The following is a 17079-nucleotide window of genomic DNA, read 5'->3' as shown; positions in this document are numbered from 1 at the left end:
TTAATTTATCATTAAATTTTGTAAGCTATCATCTTCCATTATAGTCAGTTTTTCGAATGGGGTGCTTTAGAAAATCTCCGGCTTATGAGCTTCCAAAAGAAGGAATAACTTTGTACTTTTGAAAAATGTCACATTTAGCAAATTATGCCGGAAGCAAAGGTTTAGGAAAATGTTACACTTCCACCTTAATTCTTTTCTAGACTCAAATCATCCATTGTCATGCAGTTACGGAGTGCTCACAGAAGTGAAATACTAGTACATACAAATACATTCTAACTCACACACATACACACATGCCGTTTTCCCCGTGTAGGAAGTAGCTTTATAATGTGCTGTTATTCCTATTCTCAACAAGTCGTTTGGGATGAGTCTGCTACCCCTTGAGCCCTTGCTGCTCCCCAAAACAGGCACACAATTAACTACTTAGGTTAACATAGGCACAGTGGGTTTTATCCTAGTGCCCAAATTGTTACACCTCGATCAGGAACCGAACCCTCGGGCTTTCGCGGAAGAGACGCGTACCATGACCCACCTGTATGCCTTAAACTGTGCCAGTGGACTGAAGCAAAAATGGCTTGTGTAACATCCGTCTCTCCTCACTTTATATTTGTATAATAAAGCGAAATTTGTATTCGTATATTTTTGTGTAACAAATATACTCTTGTATCAACGTCATTTTTGACGATGCAGGTAAACTGGTGAGAACATAATCGCTTTCTGTGTCTTTCTCCCCCGAGGAATTGGCGAACTTGATTCTTGAGGTGTCCGATACAGAGAGATGAATCTTGTGACCATGATCTGTAGATAGTGCTTGCCTAATAGACTTAACAATAAAATTACTCAGCGCTCATGTACAGTGAAATATAGCCAACGACTTTCTTTTTATGTAAATGAACCACCTTATTTCACCCATTCTCTTTTCGATAATAATAGTAATAATAATATCATTCATCGAAATGTGAGATTTAAGCAGATAAAAAGGACTTTAATATCAGAGCCATAATTTAAACTGTCAGACTGTCAGTGAAGTTGAACTCTTTAGAATGAGCATTGAATTACGACTGGCAAGCATGTCAGCAGTATTGCTGCATTTCCCTTCAATAGCCGTCGAGGACACTCAGGTTCTGAACATAATTACCATTATGTATAAAATTATTTTAAAAGACACTACTGACCAACGGAGCTATTGCTGATTTTTTTAATTAAGAACGAAAACTAGAGCATAGCAAAGTTGGACAAGTAGGTGGGAAAAGAGAGCAGGGTACGGATAAAAATTAGAAGGCAGAAGGAACCCATAGTTTTGCCTGCAGTGAGCTTTGCAAGTCACATTGTAAGCGTTATCCGAACGCGGATTCAGATGCATCAGCTTGAGAAATATACGTCTGGAAGGTCAGGCCGAGTGTGGAGGGTCACACAAGGCCTCTACTCACTTTAACACCTCGGTCCACTTCTGGGCAGCCTTTGGGCGAGGCAAGTGCTGGCATGAGACCTGTGTGCTTTGTATATCGTATAAATGAACTTTGCTTTTTTTATCTTTTATTTTTGTCTTTAAACTGTCTTGCTTTTAGCTTAGTGCACCTTTTCACATACTACTTTTTTCTTAGTGTGTTTTTATTGATATAGGATAAGTTTCCTTGATCTAATTTGAGTTGTTTTCGTCGAAGGAAGAATTCCATTGAACTTAATAATCTATTTTAAGAGTCAAATTTTTTTCAGTGAGTTTTCATCCCCATGTGATAGGTTGATCTAATTTTAGGCCGTTTTCACCAAACAGACTTAATGAATGAAACTGAGCCTCTTCCTGTATTTTAAACTTGGAATTTCTTTGATGTTTATTTTCATCGCTATGTAATGAGTTCTGTTGATCTTGTTTTGTTTTATTTATTAGGAAAATGACCTTCCTTTTTTACGGCAGTTTTACTGTGGAATCTACCTACGTACGAGCAAAAGCAAATGTCATCTTTTGATCCGTAAGGAAAAAATAAATATGAATCTTTCATCCCTGCATGTAAAGCTGAATATTTTTCCCCGGGGAGAAAAATGAAATATTTCAGCAAAAGGGAAACATTGTTTTATTGAAGGTCGTAGGGTTATGTTTTGTCCAGAATCGTCGAGGTCGTATTTATTAATCATCAAAGTTATATTTATTTATCATTTGCGAATCAAATCAAAATGAATAAGTATTTTGCAGATAGCCTCCCCGCGTGGGCTTGTTTGCTGTGCTTTAGATACAAATTACGTATTCCTTTCAACAAACTAAATGATAATAACTTCGATGCGTTGGCTTTACCGCAGGTCTTTCGACTTTGGTCTGTGCTTGGATGGGTGATCACCTACGAAAGCTGAACGCTCCTGCACTTAAGTTCTCCTTTGCATGGAGATAGCATTCCCATCCAAGAAAAACTGGTGGTTTGAAACTTGCGACAGACGTTACAGGTCAGATGCAAGAGAGACGATGGGTTACAATGATACCCGGAAATCCAGTGTGGCCAACTTTTAACTAGGCATCGTTTTGATTATTAGACGAAACATTAATTTCCGAAGATTATTGATTTCTGCTTCTACATATACAGACAGGCTTTTGACAACAGCGAACTTAATCTAGTCTTTGCTAAAATCCTATTAGAGGTAAAAACGAACATTTTTTTTTTTATGTTTGTGCTTTCTTTTGTGGATACTGGTAACTGCTACATACAGACTTGCAGAAAGACAATAAGATATCTCACCTCTGTTGTAGTGAGTAACGAATTTACGGTACGTGGGTTCACATTCAACAGACAATTCTTGAAAGACAGGTTTTGGTTATTTTTAGTTTATTTTTACGTTTAGTATACAGCTCAAGACTCGCAGAGAGTTACTAGCTCTTGCCCGTACGAAACTGCCAAGGTCCATATATCCATATATCCTTATATCAGCATTTCCATCAACACTGGCCCCTACGTAAATGCTATTTTTAGCAGTAAATTCATTGCAGCAACTTTTTACTTGCAATTGCATTGCCATCTTGTTCCATTGTTCAGATCCTGTTCATGAACAAACCCTTCGTAAAGGCACTAATCAGTTGTACGATAATAATAATAATAATAATAATAATAATAATAATAATAATAATAATAATAATAATAATAATGTGTTAGGTGGACTGGGCTCGCCGTCCCGTCGACATAAATAGTTAAGTGGATTCGGTTTCGTGTCCGGAATTTGGAAACCCTTTTGAATAAATGAGGAGAGCTGGTGGACGGGCCGGAAAAATATACCATTGCCCCAGATCGGTAATTTAATCTCTCTCTCTCTCTCTCTCTCTCTCTCTCTCTCTCTCTCTCTCTCTCTCTCTCTCTCTCTCTCTCTCTGAGAAACTGAAGGTGACTGATAAGTCAAAGCATCAGCGTCAGAAAATCAATTTAAACTCTCTCTCTCTCTCTCTCTCTCTCTCTCTCTCTCTCTCTCTCTCTCTCTCTCTCTCTCTCTCTCTCTCTCACACACAAATGTTATGTGACTAACCGGTCAGAAGACTGTAGCGTCAGAAAATCAGTTAAAACTCTCTCTCTCTCTCTCTCTCTCTCTCTCTCTCTCTCTCTCTCTCTCTCTCTCTCTCTCTCTCTCTCTCTCTCTCTCTCTCTCTCAAAAATGTTTACACCACGCTGATAGGTCAGAGGAATAGTTGATATGTGTGATTCAATTTCTTGTTCAGTTTGACGGTGCAATATCCACATTAATTTCTCTTTACTTATAACTGCGTCTATTATTTTTTGGCGCTCTCATTGGCACAGTATAAATACGGAATTATCAATAGATATTTACTTGCGTGTGATGTAGTAAAACCGGTCAAGAAAAGACCTTAAATTTCATCACTGTGAAATCTCTGAAAGTAATTAATACCTTCAATTTCCTTTTCAGCTATCTTGATCTTATCATCTCACTATCCGAGAATTATGAGAATCTTAATTAGATCGGATATCTGAAGTTTATCCAGTGGAAACCACGACCTGTTTAAAATCATGAGAGTCATATGCCTATGTCATTCACGATCGTTTTAATTTCCTCTCTCTCTCTCTCTCTCTCTCTCTCTCTCTCTCTCTCTCTCTCTCTCTCTCTCTCTCTCTCGCAATACGTTATTGAAAAGAGTATTTTTTTTAGTTTACCACAGGTGCCATGTTTTTGTTACGTTAATCTACGATCATCTCGTAAAGATTTACCACTTAATTTACTTTTACTCTGTGGGCTCAGTCCTCGTTTTTGCCCATTCCCGCCTTCCCCTGACTGATTAGGTTTGTTGCAAGTTTCAGTGACACTCCTTTGTCTGAACTTAGAACCAAAGACAGTGTTTAAAGTTGTTTTTTCAAGGAAGTTTTTTCCAATCTACAAACACTAACCATTTGCATAAACAACAATCACTTTGTGTTAGCTTTAGTGCTGCAAACACTCTCTCTCTCTCTCTCTCTCTCTCTCTCTCTCTCTCTCTCTCTCTCTCTCTCTCTCTCTCTCTCTCTCTCTCTCTAGGATATGGTTGTAGATGTAAGGTGTTAGTAATTACTCTGAATTTACTTCTTGAAGAGTATACACTTCTTTCTAAGAAAGTGATAAAACTGGTACTTATTTTCAGGAATTTGTAGATTACTACTTTTTTAAATATATTTTTCCAACCTGTAATTCTATGCAATACATCTGCAGAAGTAACTTCACTCTACTATTTTTATTATTACGAATTATATGTAATAAAAATTTGATATATTACAATTAATAAAGGTATAATTATGATAAAACTACAGATTATGCATGATCTACATGAATTGTCACTTATAATACGGGCTACAAGTCACATCATTGATAAGTAGCATTAGGCTTTAATCATATTTGGGCCTGCGATTGGGAAAGTAACATTGGGCCTGGTCACAGCTTGGATGAGTAACAGCCAATGAATACTAATCGCCAATGATGTATAAGCTACTTTGATCTTTATGGGGGGGATAAGTATGTGGCTAGCAACGCCATCCAAAATATCAAAGCTCAGCACATAGGGGTTACCCCTCTGAAACCTAGACTTCCTTCCTAAATAATAAATTTTTAAGACAAGTGTTGTTGCAAATTGCAGTAGACCTTAGGAGTCGTGTGAACGGCACTGGGTCAAAGTAGGACCTGAAGGACATCAGAACAGAGTTGAGTAGGTAACATCTAAACGAATTTGTTTTTACAAGTAAAGTCGAGTGACACGGGCAACCTATTGCCCTATTCGGGCCCAGGTCTGAAAAAAAGCAAAAAAAAAAAGTGGAAAAAAAGAAAGGTCGGGTTTAACCACAGAGGAACCGACATCCGCGCCGCTAAAATAGGGCGGAACCTGTTAACCTATTTTAGCCCAGTACCCCCTCCCCCACCAAAAAAACACACACACACACACACACAACAAAAAGATGGGAAAGGATTGTCGGGTTTAACCACAAAAGAATCGACATCCCCTCCTCCTCTTAAAAGCAGAAAGATGACAAGTCATGAAAAACAAAACCAGGCAGAATCACCCGGGGACCAAATTCTGTCTGTTCTGCAACAAGAATTCTCAATGAACCGAAGTTGCTCCTCCAAACCGCTTGGGAAAACAAAACAACGTTGTTTCTAAAACCGGGGGGAGCGGGAGCGATCTCCCTAATGGAGCAATGACAGTCTTTGGCAATCTCTCAGGATGAAATGGTTCCGGGTACATTAGGCTTTCTTGTTTTGCCCTCCCGTGAGGCAGGTGGAGTTGTTACGCAAGGCGATCCATTAGGAGGCAAAGGCATGGGTCATTTGCTTGTTTCCTTCTTGTTTCGAGGCGAAGCAGACACTTGAATAAACAATTACTTTTTCTGGAGGGAGGGAGAGAGAAAGATGGTGCGGAAGGTTTAGGGTTGTAGAGAGAGATAGAGAATGAGAGAGAAGTATCTAATAAATTATTTCACCTTATCCAGTGATGTTTACTCCATCGATGCTATCTCATTATGTTAGTGTACAGCTTGAAAGATCAACGATCAGTCCCTTCTGGCATTTTTTCAATTTCTTCTTTCATTTCTAACCATGCATATGAGCCACAATAGTTGACAAACAACCGTTTACTTAATTCACTGCTCAGTTCAACAGTGCCATACTGGATTTTTAAGGATAGGAGCTCATTTCGTTCCTTTCCTTCTCCAGTTAGGGGATCAAGCACGGGTCCCTCTCCAGTGAGCGTTGGTGTAACACTGCCCCACGAGAGAGAGAGAAGGAGAGAGAGAGAGAGAGATATTGGGGATGGGGAGGTGACTGGACGTAAGGGAGAAGCAATGCAGCAAAGGAAAAGATATGTTAAATCATCATGTTTAATGATTGGATGTGTATAACGGAAGGAGCAATGGGTCACAATAGACCCCGAGAGCCAGCAAGTGTATGAAAAAAACCAGAGTGGTAAGAGAGAAAGCCTCCAAGAAAGAAAGGAGAGAAACAAACACCGCAAACCTCCGGAAAAGGTTGCAAGTCTGCAGTTGGAGTTTTATTGCGCGTAAATAAGGAATGATACCTTGCCGCAGCCCCAACATTCTTTTGGGAGAGTTAAGGAAGTGTTTGCAATTGCGAGCGAGATGCGGGAGTCGAATTCTAAGGAACCCGGCGGAAACCTCTTCAGGTTATGCAGAGCCCGCTCCTGTTTTATGACGGCACTCTTCGGCCCAGCGATGTTGAATTAACAGACTCTCACGAGTTTTTCAAACGCGTGTGCAGAATGTTCAGAATATCACCTCATCGAAACGATTGGCTTGATACTTAATAAAAAGATGCAAAATGCCAAAGTTCTGGAGTTTGGAGCTCATAACTACTGCAAGAAGTGTCACAATATACGGTATATATATATATGTACATTCTATATATATTATATATATATATATATATATATATATATATATATATATATATATATATATATATATATATATATATATATATATGTATGTATGTCTGTATGTATATATATATATATTTGTTTAAGAAGAGGTGGAAAACAAAGAAGAATATCAAGTAACTGGGACGATGTGCATACAGTATTAAAATATACTGAATCAGGTCAATAGCTGTCATTTTAATTTATTTCCAGCTGATAGCAACAGCTGTTTACTTCCTCTACCCTCTCCCCTTTACGTTTTTAACTCTAGGTTCATATAAACCAGTCAAACAGTCGCTTTCCTTACACTCATTTTCCATTCTGCAAAACTAGAAATTTTTAGAAATTGAAGCTGATAACGACAGCAAGAAGTGTCACGTTGTATATTTGTCGAAGAAGGGATAGAAAACAAACAAGTAAAAAATGCGCCGAAGTTTCTTCGGCGCAATAGAGTTTTCCGTGCAGCTGCTACAGCGTATAATCAAGGCCACCGAAAATAGATCTATCTCTTGGTGGTCTCGGTATAATGCTGTATGAGCCGCGGCCCATGAAACTTTAACCACGGCCCTGTGGTGGCCTAACCTATATCGTTTCCAGAAGCACGATTATGCCTAAATCTCACCTTAAATGAAATAAAAAGTACTGAGACTAGAGGGCTGCAATTTGTTATGTTTGATGATTGGAGGGTGGGTGATCAACATACCAATTTGCAGCCCTCTAGCCTCGGTAGTTTTTAAGTTTTGAGGGCGGACAGAAAAAAGTGCGAAAGAATAAAGTGCGGACGGACAGACAATGCCATCTCGAAATAGTTTTCTTTTACAGGAAACTAAAAGGAATATCAGCTAGCTGGGTTGATGTGTATACCATGTTAAAACACTGATTCAGTTTAACATCTCTCATTCTAATTTCACTCTCCATTTTTATCTCTTGCTGTCTGCATCCTCCACGCCCTCCCCTTAAGTTTTGTAACGCTAGGTTGACATAAGCCAATAACCAATTTCTTTCCTAACTCTCACTTTCCATTCCTCTTTTAATCTTTATCCTTCGTTTTCTTGGACATCGTAAGTTCAAATCACCCTTGTTTATCCTTTAGTCCTTCGCTCCCCTTTGCATTTTCAGTAAGTATCTTTGCTTCAGGCGCTGTTTTATCGATTCTCCCTTCCCTTCTCCTGCGCAATTCTAAGAACTGAGGAAAATCCTTTTCCTCCCCTATTCCTCTACTCCTGCTCAACCTTTTCCTCACTTCCTTATCCACCTTGCCCTCTTCCCTTTTTTTTTTCCTGCCTCGAAAGGACCCGAAGGATACCGGGGTTTCGTGTCAACTTTATTCCGCAAAAGTTAGAGAGAGAGAGAGTGACTCGCATGCATTTTTCAGGAGTTTAGAGAGTTCCTCTCTCGCCTTATTATTTATTTATTTAATTGCTCCTTCCATTTTCCTTGTAACTTTTTCGAAGAGGTCTCCGGACTGTTTTTGTGTACTTTTCTCTTTCTCTGACCCGCTCTGATGTTCTGTATTCTTTGAAAGCTCTGAAATCAAGTAAGTGAGTTTGAGAGAGAGAATAATTAGCTCTCTCTCTCTCTCTCTCTCTCTCTCTCTCTCTCTCTCTCTCTCTCTCTCTCTCTCTCTCTCTCTCCTTCAATGCTTCATTAGAGAGAGAGAGAGCAATTGGGAGAGAAGAGCGACAGAGAAAGAGCCGGCGGACTTTTTTTCATTCCAGAAAGATTACTGTCAATAGGAATTTCCTCTATTACCGTTAATGTTTGTTTTTACGAGTTAGTTCCTTCTCCTTATTTTATAAATCCTCCATCACAATCTCATTCACTCGTTTGTCTTCCATGGCCGCACTGTCACGCACTGCAATTCACACCAGATTCCTGTGGTCTTCTGCCGTTGTTTTCACTGTTCTATATTGTGGTCCTGCCTCTGTACTTTGTTCTGCATAGGTGACACGATGCTACACAGTATGAATAGCCCCTTTCTCACTGTTTGAATTCTCATGTTCATGATTTTTTTTCTTTTTTGAGAGAGAGAGAGAGAGAGAGAGAGAGATTCTAAATTCCTTCCTAAGATGCCAAGTTCCTTTTATTCTCATTTTGCTGAGAATTTCATGATTTTTATATTTAAGGCAAATTCCTATCGTAAATGAGCGAAGGAACAGTTAATGTGAGAAGCATTCTAACATCCACTATGGGACTGTGATTCATTAATTACAGTTTGTCTTTTGCATTCGGAGAACAATGTGATCACAGACGGAAACCATTCAAGTTTCCATGTAAAGAGAGAGAGAGAGAGAGAGAGAGAGAGAGAGAGGGGGGGAGGGGAATGCAAAGGAACGATTATGGTTTCCTCGGAATTCGAAATGGTATCATGTAAGACGTTGTCTACAAGAGTTACATCGGCGCTGGTAATCATCGTTGTTGGGAAACCATTCTACAAAATACAAATACATTCAGTTAATGAATTACGTAAACTGTCTATGCTACGTCTTTTACCGGCATACTGTATTAGCTTCTGTCCCATTAGGACAAAAGTCGCAAACCTACAGTACACAGGAATATTCCAGTGAAACTTGTCTTTTTTTCTGAATAAACCATATTTTTTACTTGGCAGTCCAGTTGATTATGAGATTTTATTATTGATAGCGGTGTTTCTAAGTTCAGAAGCTATTGTCATCCTTTAAAGCGCTTTGCATTAATGTGCTGGTATTTCTTACATGTGCGGTTTAATAATGCATGTATTTATTTGCTTGTTGCTTCGTGTCTTGTGTTACTCACATATTTCATTTGATATTTTCTTTTGTCCGTTGTGTTCTGTCAAAATATAGTCATCCCGTTCTATGGAACTTTGCTTTGCAAGGTAATGATTCTTTGATGCTTATCTCACCTGAGTTTTCGATCACTTTTAAAAATAAAAAAAACATGTGAGTTTTCAAGAAGAGGAAAATGCGTTAATCACTCCTTACTGTGAAATATGTTAGCCTTTGTGTCTTAATGTGATTCATTCCTTCTGATAAAAACACCACATTTCGCAAGATTTATCGGGTGGCTAATATAAAAGTTAATTATGAATGGTCCCGCACGAAACACACTTGCAGAAGCTGCAAATCATTCGCGAAACGCCTTCGCCTGACAAGAAAGCACTCGCCATGATAAAGAGACCTGATTCTTACATTCTAAAAGGGTTTGAGAGAGAGAGAGAGAGAGAGAGAGAGAGAGAGAGAGAGAGAGAGAGAGAGAGAGAGAGAGTGCCCTTGAGAACCATTACGAAATTGCCTGGCTCGTTTTAACCACAGTCACACTCCCATGAATTATTATTCCCTCGTGAATACGGTATTCAAGACTCGACAGCGCTTATATAACAAGATTTTGATACACTTTTTATAAAGTGAGATATAAAAGAATTATTGCCTGCTTAGCTGTTGCTTGAATGGCAACGCGCGCTTGTTATTTTGAAGGGTAACATGACTTAACTTACATTTTTTTTTATTATGCCCTGGCATGTTCTTGTGGTGTTGTATGCTTTGTGCTACGTGTAGAGTAACATGCCCTCTTTTGATTTGTATGGTAACATGCAATTGACGTTCTTTTTGTAGGGTAAAATGTGTTTTGTTATGCCATTTGCAAGGTAATGCACTCAGTGAATAGCAACTAAATAGATTTTGAGGTTTAATTCTCTCGCTTTCTTTCTGCTTAGCAAATGGAAATTTTTTGAGTATGAAACCTGGTCTTTTCACTCTCGTTCATTATATTGTTTATTTTTCTTATTTATACAGGTAAGAGTTGTTGACATTGCATGTGGCTTTATCAGAAGAAGGATACTCATTTCTTTTATTAATAATTATAACACCTACTTTGACTGCTGCTTGTATGGTAACATTCTTAAGGCACGTTACTGGTAAAGTAAAATTTATTCGACATGGTTCTTGGAAAATTCATAAATTCCATATGACATGCAAATTAAATGATAAATACCTTGGAATTGGCATCTTCGTGTATGGTAACACATACTTAGTTTGCGGCTTGTAGATTGACTAATTAACTGGCTTGATGCATCTAGAGTAGAACATGTACTCGGAATACTGCTTGTAGGGTGCTGTAGGGTTACAAGCACTTTATATACTTGTTGTAGAGTTACATGTACATGGCTTGGTACTACTATCCATATCAGGGACCATGAGTCATAGTTTTTCTCGAGTATCTTTCAAACTAACTACTTGATCGAAATGGTACTTTGACACAGTGTACAAGACAACTCCCGGTAATTTTTGGTAATATAGTGCGTTATCAAATGTTGTTAGTTAAGGCGCTTACTCTTGACTTTTAAAGGCAAAGTCGCATGAGTCAGCAGGACTAATCTACGCAATCGAACGTCCGCTGCCCCCCATAGATAGGAAAGGGGGGCCGGAGATGGGGGGGGACGAGGAAAGTGGGTTGAGGGAGGGATGAGGAGGGGAATGGAGAGGGAGGGACGGGATGGGGATGGAGAACGTTCGAATGCATAGTTTGGCGATGCTTGGCAACACCATGTAAGTGAAGAGTAAACGCCCTAACTAACACCATTTGACAATGCACTATATTACCAAAAATTAGCGAGAGGTGTCTTGGACACTGTGTCAAAAGCACCATTTCAATCAAATAATTAGTTTGAAAGATATTTGAGAGAAACTATGACTCCCTGTCCCTGAAATGGATAGATGTCATCCTTCGGAATAAATTTATTTGACCGCTTAAGTATCTTACTGCCATTTTTATACCATGAAAGTTGCGTATAACGTAAAGCAGCTACAGTAATTACACTTCTGGACACTCATCTTTAAAATGCCAGAAATTTTATATTTCAAAGAAAATAATCCTAATTGTACGAGTGATGATACGAGTAGTTACATTTCGAAGATTGGGCCGCATAGGATTGCTTGTTTTTAAGCAAAACCTCACACCAAAGAGTAATTATCATGATAATTGATTTTAGGCTCATGATAAAGATATTTTAAACGACAGTAATGTATCTTGGTTTTAAAAGGAAATTTTCCTTGAGTTTTTAGGCTCACAGGGCAAAAATTTCAAACGGCAGTGATGCAACTATGGTTTAGAAGAATTTTCCTTGAACTGCTGAATAAGATTTGCTATATTTTGATTGGTTAAAGAGATCTTATTTTAAGCGATATTAGTTATTCTAAAGAAAAAGAGATATTCTCAACCTTATCTATGTGTAATCTTTCGTCGACACTGCATAGAAGCTAAGATGATTAAATACTCTGTAGGGTATATAATAGTGATTAGTACTAAAATCAGCTGAAGAATTGCCCCCACAAAACTCCTTATCTGTTAAATAAGAAATGTAAGGGCACAGTTAATCAAAACAGGAGTTGCAGCCCATACGAACTTAAAGCCACACACATACTGCGATGATAGAATAATTAGTTGAACTTACTAACGTTATTTATGTTTAGAGCAACCGAAGGGGTATAGTCAGTGGAAACATACAGTACCTATAAGCTCAGAAAAAAAGACACTCGGAAGCACGTTCCGAAGTCCCATGTAAACAACCACAGAAGAAACGGACAAAGTGGAAAGAGTCAATGGAAACAGGAAGATGCATCATGCAACTAAACATTGCCACGCGCTTGCAGTTACATAGAAAATTGTTGAATAAATGGACACGATTTGCATTGCCATGCAGCGAACGCAAGCGTACGGTGAGTGGGAATGTAAATTTACAACACACGCGCACTCCGAACATTCAACACACCGACCCCATCCCGCACACACACACGTACACAGACATACACAAATGCAGGCATTTACATGATCGTTTTACCTGAGCCGCCACGTGCCCCTTCCGCAGCCTGGGTAGATCCGTGTGGGAAAAGGGAGACTTCCGCCACGGCTTTTCCTCGGTGAGGTCAGCGGAGAGGTTGAAGGAGTGCAGTTTGTTGTGGAGGAACATGCGTAGGTTCCACGGGAGGTCGTTGTGTCTGCATACAAAGAAGAAAATAAAGTTCAGTCAGATGTTATCACAGCAGTTAGATCATTTTCATAAGATACTTAAAAACAAGTATCACGTTCTTCCTAGCAGTCGATGAATAAATCTTTTCACCTACAACTTGACTGACGCATAAACGAACAGACTGAGCACCCTATATTATGTTGTGACTTTAACCCAGTTTCCTATATAAGAATATTTCTCCATCTCCAGTTTAGAGCTTATAGTATCTTGTTTACAATATTTTACTATAGTCGTGGCCTACCAGCCCTCCCCCTCACAACCTGCTAGTCAACGGTAGGTTGCCAGGGCACAATAAATAAATAAAAAAAAATTCAGACTCGTTGGCCGTGGCTATAGTAAGCTATAAAGGCCTGAACCAAGTAAAATAAAAACAGTTTTGTATGATAAGTATTAGCAGTGGCAATAGAAAAAATTATAATAAGTGCTATCAGCAGTGAACATACCTCCATCAACCAAGTCACGGAGGAATCTATAAAATCAATTATTTCCTAATATCTTTCATTTGATCTCGTAAAGGCAGGTGAAATTTTAGATTAATAATAAAAACCAATATGGTTTTCATGGTGGCAAATTCTCAACTCTCCATTGCTACCAACCAGAAGTCCATTATCGGGGGTGGGGAATTCCCGATTATGTTTCCACCTAGATTCATCAGAAACGATCACCCGTTCTTGAGATGTCCTGAAACAAACAAAAGACGGAAACATCCCCACGTCTTAGAAGTACGGGAAAAGGTGACGGCAAAGAGAAACCAATAAAAAGAAACATCTAAGAAGGGACGTAAGGTCAATTTGCTTTGAACTTCCACGGAGCTTCCACAGGTCGGCCTGACATAGCCAGGTGACAAACACCTCGAACTTCCACAAGATCAATTGCTTTTGTGACCCTTTGATGTCGACGACACTAAGTAAATGGCGTCTCGAGGCGTACGGGATCTGTAAACCTAGTAACATTGAAGCCCCACCCTTGTTACCTGCCTTTTCTTTTCATTTTCTGTCTTGATTTGTTTTTTCTGGCGTGGGCTAGAAGAAGGCATTAGGGTGGTCGTTCCATTTGCCTTGGCTCTCAAAAAAATCTATCTCGGGTATTACTACGTCAAATAGGGGACTCATATGCATATTCCTAGAACTTGTTACACCCGCAGTCTCTTATTCTAAAGTAGAATGGCTTATCACTGATGAACATTGCAGCAAACTTAGAAGAGTGGTGGAAGCGGAAGTAAGTCCCATCGAAGCCCGAGAAGTTAAAAAAAACAGTTGATTGAGGATTATGTATTTCCTCTTCTTCGTTATAAATATAATACCTGTAATGGTATTAGACTATTTTGCTTTATATAAAACTATACGCATTACTTATTATACACAGTGAACGCATCTTAAAGCGATTTCGGTAATGTCTATGAATTAACAACCGTTATTGTCAAAGAAACAACAAAACGCACATCAAAGATATTGTTACTCCCATTTTTTGCTTCCGTCTTCCACCAGTTTCTTACTTTCAACAGGAGTCCCCCTGAAATAGCGATGCCTCTCTCTCTCTCTCTCTCTCTCTCTCTCTCTCTCTCTCTCTCTCTCTCTCGTCACCTTGGTGCAACCTGTAGCTCTTTCTGATCACAGCCGAAGAAATCGTGCCAAAGTGAACGAGAAAGGGACCAGTACAGGGCCGTCTGTGAAAATCCAGAGGGTATCTGTAGACCTATGCAGTGATTTATGTACTTGGTTGATCGACTGTCATAAGCCACTAGAGAGAGAGAGAGAGAGATCAGGGCTCCGTCAAAATGTATACCATATTAGATATGCATCGCAAAATCGGCCTTTCGTTTGCCTCTCTTTTCCGCGATTTCAGCAATGCTCATTCGGAGTAACAATTTCACTATACTCTCAATATCACTAACCTTGCATAATAATCGTTATTAACATCAGTTCATGGCCATTTCCTTCACACTTAGCTTTACATTTTTAAGACATCTCCCTTTTCTCTCTGATTCTTGGCTTCTAAAGTTGTCGTTTCGTCTTGAAAAGTTTCCCTTTTCATATTTAAGTTGTTCCCCCCGTCTTATCCCACAGTATCTCCCTGTGGCTTGCCTACATTACGTGAACTGTTGACCTCTCACCGCCGGTATTTACGTAAACTGACTCAAGGTATTTACTGTGTGAACTTTGTCAGTAAACACCGATTACCGTAAAACAGAGACAGACAGACAGACAGACAGACAGACAGAAAGAAAGACGCACGCACACAGAAATAGAGAGAGAGTGTTATTTTAAGAAGGGCTGTACTTCAGTTAGGTGAGAATTACTTCGCGAATGCTTTTTGTGCTTAATTATGGTATATGTATAAGAAATTATATATATATATATATATACATATACTCGTATATGTGTGTATACATCTATATACATTTGTATGTATATACATTATATATACAGTATATATATGTATATAATATATATATATATATATATATATATATATATATAAAATGTGTAAGCATACAAGAATACGTGTGTTATCTAAGTTACTCTATGACCTCAAACGAAACATAAAATGAACCGAGAATCTCTGCTTCTAGAACAGTATGACTATGTGTAAGAGAGAGAGAGAGAGAGAGAGAGAGAGAGAGAGAGATATCCATTCTAGGACGCTATGTGCTGGCGAGGAAAATTAATTCAGTAACTAAGAGAACGATAACACGCTTAGAGGGAAGCGACATTTGGGTAACGAAAGCATAACAGCAGAGAAACGACAGACGGGAAGGAGGGAGACTAAAATAACAGATGCCGAGAGTAGGGAGACGAAGAGAAAAGGCAAAAGCAAGCCAGGGGTACGTAGCACTTGCGACCGTTCGAAAGTTGCAACAACTTCCTATAATGCATGTGCACTTAACTCTGCAACTCGAGGGAATGTTCGTCATCTTGGCGTGCAACAACGTTGCTTGGGTACGGTATTCCACCTCGGCACATGCTACCCAAGGTAAAGGCAATTTTTTTTTTTTTTTTTTTTTTTTTTTTTTTGAAACCGAGATGGGCAAGATCTATTATAAATAAATTTGGTGCGTGTTACACTAAATAATATGCATGTTATTTTTTAGGCAGGGTATTTTTTTTTTTTGATAAACAATTTTCAGTAGGGAAGTTTTTGAAAGAATATTTACTTAAAATTAAGTTAGTTTTTTCAGGACTAATTTTTTTCAAAATTAGTTTTTTCAAGGCAGGTTTTATTATTGTTGGGTTTTTTAGAAGTATTTCACTGTGAAACTTCACCCCTCTAGTAACTACAGACTTTTAGTAACTGCAAACCTTTAGTAACTACAGGCCCTCGTCTTGAAAACAGAAAACTTGAACGATTTAGAGAGCAAAGAAGAGTGCACAGATTTCCTCATCCGGGGAATGAATGACATGAAAGATTGATGGAACTTGTTGACCCTTGAACTTGTGATTTCTACACAACATCTGCCGTGATTGTGAAAATGGGTGATTCGTTTGTTTGTTTGTTTTTCTGTCTGATTGTCGGTTCGTTTGTTTGATTTGTTAGATTTTAATACAGATCAGAATCTGGATAAGCGACCTTTTATGATGGTTGCATCGCTCGCCCTTGACGGAGATTTGAGGTCTCCGGCCTTTTTAAAAATTTTCTTAAATCTTTGACACTTTTTCGGTTCTCTGCTTTAAGGAAAGTATAAAGTCCTGACGTCTTAGCTCCTCGATTTCCCTCCTGGGAACGCTTTCCTCTAAAAACCTTGATATCCAAAATAAACCGAATGAAGTTCCCTGTTCCTGATAATTGATACAACAAGCGCCTTCAAAAATTCCCCGAGTTTTGTTGGTGAGGTTCATGGCCCATTCGAATAATCCATATTGCTCACAGTAACATAACGACCAAGGTTCCCGCACAGCATCTGTTATAGGTCGTTATATATCTTGATCCCTATTTGCTGTGGTAATAGTGACATCATAATAAATTTCTCATTGGTGTATTACCTGTAAACAAGTAGCATGGTTTAAATTTCATCACAATGAGAAATATTAAGAAACTGCTTGGGAAGTTGCTAATTGTTATTATTCTTATTGTTATCTGAACACAGTTTAATTAAACCAGTAAGGTGCATTTCTGCTCTCATATTACTACTCAGGGGGATTTGTTTTCAAATGAGAGATGAAATTACAGTAAACCAAAGTTAGAGAACTTGGAC

The 17079-nt window shown here is 38.7% G+C and overlaps 1 protein-coding gene and 1 long non-coding RNA gene across 2 annotated transcripts in view; one reads left to right on the top strand and one right to left on the bottom strand.

Annotated features, from left to right (window-relative positions):
* The window catches only part of LOC136839422 (uncharacterized), a 486213-nt gene that overhangs the window by 268930 nt on the left and 200204 nt on the right, over positions 1 to 17079 (top strand). The window lies entirely within an intron of this gene.
* The window catches only part of LOC136839250 (dipeptidase 1-like), a 148803-nt gene that overhangs the window by 59040 nt on the left and 72684 nt on the right, over positions 1 to 17079 (bottom strand). The window contains exon 3 of the mRNA XM_067105061.1: positions 12699 to 12855. Within this exon, the coding sequence (XP_066961162.1) occupies positions 12699 to 12855 (157 nt within the window). The remainder of the gene's footprint in view (positions 1 to 12698; positions 12856 to 17079) is intronic.

This window comes from Macrobrachium rosenbergii, chromosome 1 (genome assembly GCF_040412425.1).
Source record: "Macrobrachium rosenbergii isolate ZJJX-2024 chromosome 1, ASM4041242v1, whole genome shotgun sequence".
NCBI lineage: Eukaryota > Metazoa > Arthropoda > Malacostraca > Decapoda > Palaemonidae > Macrobrachium > Macrobrachium rosenbergii.
This window is presented reverse-complemented; position numbering and strand designations above follow the sequence as displayed.